This window comes from Monoraphidium neglectum (assembly GCF_000611645.1).
Source record: "Monoraphidium neglectum strain SAG 48.87 unplaced genomic scaffold scaffold00474, whole genome shotgun sequence".
NCBI lineage: Eukaryota > Viridiplantae > Chlorophyta > Chlorophyceae > Sphaeropleales > Selenastraceae > Monoraphidium > Monoraphidium neglectum.
This window is the reverse complement of record NW_014013154.1, coordinates 19,552-26,220: the sequence shown is the minus strand read 5'-3', so window position 1 is coordinate 26,220 and position 6,669 is coordinate 19,552. Positions and strand designations below refer to the sequence as shown.

Genomic DNA, 6,669 nt, shown 5'->3' with positions numbered 1-6,669 from the left:
AGCCAGGGCCCCTGGCCGCCGCGCCCTTGCCAGCTGGCGAAACAAAACGCCTAGCTAGATGCCTGGGAGCAAAAGCGCTTCCCTGATCAATGATCAATGATCTCAATACACGCAGCGCAAAAAAAAGTCATCGGACAAGAATGCAGCTGGATGTGGCTGCGATCCAGGAAAGCCGGCGCCTGCTCGGCGCACGACTGCAGCGAATCGCTAAGGTTGGGCGGCGGGGGCACGTTTGCGGGACCTAAGTGGCTTACCGATCACTTAGCGTGCAGGCGATGCAGCAGAGCAGCGCCTTGGCGCGGCCGCTCCAGATCCAATAGGGTTAAGGGGCGAGCCGCATCAGGGCGGCAACTGAGCCGCAGACGTGTTGCTGGCACCCAGGCCTGGCGGTGGCGCTTGCTGCGGCCGGCCGGAGAGCCGCGCCACTGCCCGCACGACCCGCCCCATCGCCGCAGCGGGGGCGGCTGCCGCGGCCGCCCGGGGCCCGCGCGGCACGGGCAGGAAGGCTGTCGAGTTCGGCCTGCCGCCAGCACTCAAAGCGGACGTCGTGCCGTTGCCACGCACCACAACAGGCAGGAACCCGCGCGGCGCAGGTCCTAACTCTGCGGTGGGCTTGTCGGATGGCAGCGTCACGCCCGCTGGGGCAAGCCTGGCGCGCGCCGCATCGGCCGCTGCCAGCGGCGGCGGCGGCGGCGCCGCCGGCAGCAGCGGCGGCGGCGATATGCTGAGCGCCACGATGGGCGGGAACGGCGGCGCCGGCGGCGCCGTGAGCGGCGGCGGCGGCGGCGACGGGGGCCGCGCGGGGTTTGCCGCCGCCGCTGCTGCAGCAGCCGCCGCCGCCTCGCGCGCCGCCTTGATCGGGTTCCACTCGTACGCTGTGCACGTCGGCATGGCCCAGACAAACCCGACCTGGATTATGTACCGCTTCTTGTAACCGCCCAGCTCGGGCGGCAGCTGCCTCCCCTCAAACCCCCGGAACGCCGCTAGGTAGGCGCCGTCCCGCGGCGCGGGGCTCGTCACCCGGGTGACGTTGGCGTCGACGTCCTTATAGCCCCAGGCGTAGCGGCGGCCGGCGCTGGTGTCAAAGGCCATCCAGCGCATGATGCTGTCATGCTGCAGCTCGACGCTGACGATGCGCTGCGGGGTTGTGCACGGGGTTGTGTGTGTGCGGGGTTGTGTGCAGGGTTGTGTGTGCGCGGGGTTGTGTGCGACGCAAAAGTGGCACCAGGCAGGAGTGGGCACGCCGTCGAGTCGAGCGCATCGCATGTTTTGAGCCTCACACGTCTCGGCGGCCGGGAGCGAGCCACCTGCCCTTGACAAGCGGCGAGCGCGGCCGGCGGTAGTAGAATGCCTGCGTCCCGCAGCGCGTGCGGCCATCCCCGCATCACACAGCACGCGCACATGAGCGAAGCGTCCCATGGCACAGGGCGTCCCGGAAAACACACACACCAAGCTCCCGACGACAGAGAGCAGCCCGCCGCATGGCGCCGCCCATCAGCGGGCACCCCATCACAAAACGCGCGCCACCACAGCCGCGCCCACCTCCCCCGGCCCCAGCGAGAAGTTGAAGGGCTTGTGGGGCTTTTTGGCGCCAAAAAGTAGGTCGTTGTCGTTGGTGCCGTTGGCGCCATACACGGGCTGGATGCCTTTGAACTCGCCCCCGGGGTGCTGCAGGCGTGGCGTGGGCGCGTGCGTGGCGCGCACGAGCGCGAGCGCGCTTGTCAGGGCTCTTGGGCGTCCTGCGTTGGGTGCAAATATTGGCCAGCACGCCTGGCCTATCTGCAAAGGCCTGCCCGTCCCTTGGACTTCCTTTTGATCTGACCAACAGCCCGCCGTGCAGCCGCACGTGCTCCCGGCCATGGCATCCCCGCCCCTGGCACTTCCGGCCCTGGCACGGCGCAGGCGGCGCTGGGAGGGCGGCGGGGCGCAGGCCTGCGTCCACTCACGAATCCAATGTAGGGGTCGACCCAGCCGACAGAGTAGTAGAGCGTCATGGATGTGATGGGACCGTAGGCCTCAAAAGCCCAGGTGTCGTCGTGCCTGGGTGGTGGCGAGGTGTGTGTGTGGGGGCGGGGGGTTAGCGTTTGGGGGGGCAACAGGAGCGATGCAAGGGGGGGTTTTGACCAGGTGTGGCGGCTGAAGAGCAAATCGGCATTCGTGGGACCATACAATGGAGAGTTGCGCCGGAGCCTTTTTGAGCACCAGGCGTGCGTGTGCCGGCGTGCGCTGCCATGTGGGCGGCGGCACCCCCCGGTGCCGCGGGCGTTTGGGGGGTGGGCTGCGTGGGTGGGCGGGCGCGGCGGGCGGGCTGCTGCATTGTTCTGAACGCCTCCCTTATGCTCCTGAGGAGGTGGCCCTTCAGCCGCGCACCATGCCGAGTCCGAGATGTTTGGGTGGCCGTAGAGGGGCGTGTAGGCAATCACGGGGTCTCCCAGGGTAGGCGCTGCGGCGGGGCCGAGAGGGATGGTCTTTGGTCTACAATTGCTACGCACCAAGGCCGCTGTTGCGGGGGAGCAGGGGTGCATTTGGGCTCGAGACAGGCGCGCGCCAAACTCTGCCAAATCTTCAGGTCCGCTGCTGGTAGAGGCAGCCTGGCTTGGCAACCTGGTGGTTGACTAAAGGCGTCACCCGCACGTGGTGCTGCGCTGTCTGCACTTTGGTCGAGTGTGTCCACGGGAACCAGACGCAGGACGGACCCGTAATCCGCACGTCTGTGTTTTTTTAGCAGCAACAACGCAGCCCAGAGAGCCTGGGCCCTTGAGCGATCTCAAAGTTCCCAGATAAGTGCTCACGCGCGCAGAGCAGCCGCCAGCTCTTAGACTTTCCACGAGCCCCAGCCGCATTGCTTGCGCATGCCACTACCACCGCAAGCCACAGCAGTGTCATTGGCACCGTAGGCCTGGGGTGTCTTCGTCGAACCATCGCTGAATGTGATGCGTAGCGCTTTGTTTACAATACAACACAAACGCGTTGCAATTGGCATCTGCTTCTGGTACAAGGCACCCGTTTGCTTTTGCGACTGCAGTGACTGCATGCCTGCCTCTGCGCATGTGGGCTAAGCAAAGTACCAGCACAACAAGTGGGCGCACCATACGTGGGCAGGCCGTCCGAGCGGTGATCCAAACGCATGCTCAAAGCGCCACTGACACTGGGGGAAGAGTAACCTACCCAAGACAGCAGCTGCCATGGCAGCAACCGCAACTCACTAACGACACACTCTCACCATCCTTGCGCACCACGCCCATTCATCCACGGCATCCAACCTTGCTATGGTGCCATCACACACCATGCAACATCGGCTGACACATGTAGTGGCAAATCATCCAGGCGCTTGCGGAACCGTTGCAGCTAGCGAGAACTCAGTCATTTGGCATGCGCTACTCAGCCTTGAGGAGTCGCAGGGGCCGGCGAGAGAGCAGGTGTTAGCAGGTGTGCTGCCGTAGCGGCGTGGCGACGCAGCTGCGTTCTGTGCAGAGCAAGTGCGGTGGCAGCGGCGGTGGTGGCAGCGGAGGCCTCCACGGCGGTTTGATGCGGGCGGGTAGAGCGCCTTGGTTATTGTGACAGTGGGCCCGCCCTGCCACGGAGGGTCCAAGCATGCGTCACATACCGTGCAAGAGGCACCATTGATCACGCCCAAGGTCCTGGCAGATCGATCGGCGCTAAGCACCCATGCCCTTTTCACCGCGCACCATTGCAAGCGCTGTGTTCAGTGCATTGTGGTTGCCTGGTGGTTTCCTCCCGTTTGAGCATACCTTCAGCACAAACTTATGGGCCGCCTGCCCGTGCGCCCGTGTGTCAGTGCTGTGGGGGGATATGGTGCGCATGCACCAGCTACGCCGTGACAGCTGTGACTGGCTGGGTGCGACAGGTGTCCTGCGCGTTGAGGGCCCCGGAATAAGGTGCTCCGCCCCAGCTACCCACCTGGCAGCTGGGCGGGTGCATTGCCTGGTAATTGCTTCTGTGCTGGTTTGGGCAGCGTTGCTGCCGGTTCCCTCATTGGCTATGTGGCTGGGCCCAGGCCGCTGTAAGCTCCCACATCCCAAGGTCGCCTATCCTGGCGATGGCAGTCCTGATGCCGCATGCCCGGCGTGGTGACAGTCGCAGAAGGCCCCTTGCACATGCTCAGATATGGATGTACACAGCAGCTCTGGCAGCTTCGGATAGAGGCAGCGCGCTTGGGCAGAGCGACAGCAGCGCAGGCTCGGCCCCAGCGGCCCTCTCTCTTATGGGGCGCGAATGCACCAGCTACGCCGTGACAGCTGTGACCAGACCGGGCGCCCATTGCCCAGGGGCGCTGACTCGGCGCGACAAGCTGGGCGCTGAGCAGTGTGGCCAGCCGGCAAAGCAGCACCCCCGACTCCAGGCTTTCTCGAGACCAGACAAATTACAGCTCCGCCCCAGGAGCCAGCTGGCCCCAGCCAGAAAGAACAGCTGCTCCAAGGGCATCTGTCATCATACCCACCAGCACTCCTGGCCACGACCGTGCGGCTGATCTGCTTCCTAGCCGCCGTGTCACCCACAGCCCACACATGTTTTCTTGCTGGCTCCAGTCAGGCTTGCGACTTGCAGTGCCTCTTGGGCAGGCGGTCCACGATTTCCTTCTGCTCCTCCAGTATGTGCTTGATGAAGGCCAGCAGGGGCACGATTTCCTCCTCTACCTGTTTGGCGGTGACCCCCCTGGCGAGGCTCAAGTTCACGTCTTTGGAAGCTTGCAAGACCCTTGTCGCGCTGCAGCCCTCTGTTTGGTAGGCGGTGTAGCGGTAGAACTTGAACGACAGCCCCGTGGTCAGAATCCCCCATGACGGCAGCTGCAGAGCATACGTTGAGGTGTCGCACCAGCACAGCCATCGTTGCTGGGGGCGCGCTTGGCACACGTATGTGGACAAAGGAAGCAGTGGCACGGCTGCTCTGAACATGCCATGGGCAGCGACAGTTGGCATCAAACCAACATGTGGCAGTGGTGTCTGCTGCGTCTTTCAGCAGCCATAGCTACTGAGGATGGCACATGCAGTCCACATACGTACCTGCGACATTTTCTGCTGCACATCATCATCCGACATCTTGCGCTTCTTTCCTGAAGGGAGTGGCTGGGTCGCGTCCATCGCCGGCGCCAGCTCGTTCAACACGTACTCCTCCCTGCTGGCCACCACCTCTGCTAGAAGCTGGCCCAAGTGGGCATCCCACCTGTCATAAAGTTTTGCCTGCAACAGTTTTGATAAAACAGCAATCGAAAGGATTTTGCCAGCGGATGGCAGCGGGCCAGAAGACAACGCGACAATTAGTTTTTGGTTAGGGCCTGCAACACATTCAGCTCATCACCTACAACTCATGCTGACGTGGCCGAGATGGCTCCCAAGGCCTGAACGAGTCAGTGGTAACCGAGCAGTCAGGCAAGCAAGGTCAACAGGAGTTGTGATCCTAAGTGCAGCATCTCATTATTGCTCACCTCTACCACCACCACGTTCACATCCCGGTAAATTGCTGCCCAGTCCGCCGCGCCGAAGGCGTGAAGACCCGAGATGGAGTAATCTGCATGCAGCCCCACCCCCTCTGCAAGCAGCGCAGCTGTGACGAGAACAGGGCTGATCAGCTCGCGACATTTGGCGTCCTTTCTGCCCTTGGTGGGGTCAGACACGAAAGCCCGCGCCGCCAAGTCATTGCAGACGTGATCCAGCAGGTCCTGCCAACAGCAAGAAAGTTGTAGCGGTTGGTGTTACTATTCAATCGCAGACATCATAGCACTGGTCGAGGTGCCCGGGTGTTTGCTGCTGCTGCTGCTGCTGCTGCTGCTGCTGCTGCTGCTGCTGCTGCTGCTGCTAGCAGCAGCAACTCGTAGCCCCACTGCGTGCAACTCCATACCCACCCGCACAGTACGCCACTTAGTGATGCGACAGAGGTCTTGGCTCAACTCCTTGTCCACATCGAGCTGCGGCACCTCAACCAGCTTGTCGAGCACCACCACGCCACTGGACAAAGTGCTGGGCAAGTCCAGGAGGCTCGCAGCCTCCTCATACTTGAATTTGTTGAAGGGCCGCCGCATGCTGACCACCTGGAAGCAGTCGAGGTAGGGGGGCATCAGTTTTGGGCGCATGCAGGTCATCGGGCAGACTGAAAACGTATCAAATGGACCACACGCGTACGGCAGATGGCCGCCACAATAGCAACATCATATCAGAGAAGCAGCGGTCTCAAGCATGGCGTCGTGTTGCGGTACACAACTGGCTGTGTGAGCGGCAGCCAGCTGGTACACTCACATCGATGTCGAGGATGCTCTGCTTCAGGGCTGGAATGAACGTGGGCCATGTCAGCTCATTGAGGTGCACTTTGCCGGCCATGAGCTTATATGCCTCCCTTGCAAACTGGGGGAAGTAGTTCGGCACAGCGTCTGCCAGCTCCTGGAACGTAGGCACCGCCATGAAGACTGTGGTGTACTCTGTCTTGCTGGCGCCAACCTTGCCGACCTGGTGATGAACGAAGTTTATCTTTGTCTGGGATTGTTGTCCTGCAGGTGATACGCCAGGTGGTCGAGGTGGGGAGCAGCAGCAGCAGCAGTAGCAGCAGCAGCAGCGGCAGCAGTAGCAGCAGCAGCAGCAGCAGCAGTAGCAGCAGCAGCAGCAGCAGCAGCAGCAGCAGCAGCAGAGCCGGATCAGTGTGGCACCACACAAGCAT

The 6,669-nt window shown here is 62.7% G+C and overlaps 2 protein-coding genes across 2 annotated transcripts; both read right to left on the bottom strand.

The window, feature by feature from the left end:
- Positions 1 to 339: 339 nt before the first annotated feature.
- Positions 340 to 3,187, bottom strand: MNEG_3678 (hypothetical protein; the record flags this gene model as incomplete). Its single annotated transcript, XM_014047848.1, has 5 exons — positions 340 to 1,137; positions 1,543 to 1,668; positions 1,947 to 2,040; positions 2,371 to 2,443; positions 3,169 to 3,187. The coding sequence occupies 5 exons, from the start codon at positions 3,185 to 3,187 to the stop codon at positions 340 to 342; spliced, it is 1,110 nt and encodes a 369-aa protein (XP_013903302.1).
- Positions 3,188 to 4,550: 1,363 nt separating this feature from the next.
- MNEG_3677 (hypothetical protein) lies at positions 4,551 to 6,669 on the bottom strand (the record flags this gene model as incomplete). The annotated part of the gene is made up of 7 exons (XM_014047847.1): positions 4,551 to 4,658; positions 5,025 to 5,201; positions 5,447 to 5,680; positions 5,733 to 5,816; positions 5,936 to 6,049; positions 6,255 to 6,283; positions 6,516 to 6,669. The coding sequence occupies 7 exons, from the start codon at positions 6,667 to 6,669 to the stop codon at positions 4,551 to 4,553; spliced, it is 900 nt and encodes a 299-aa protein (XP_013903301.1).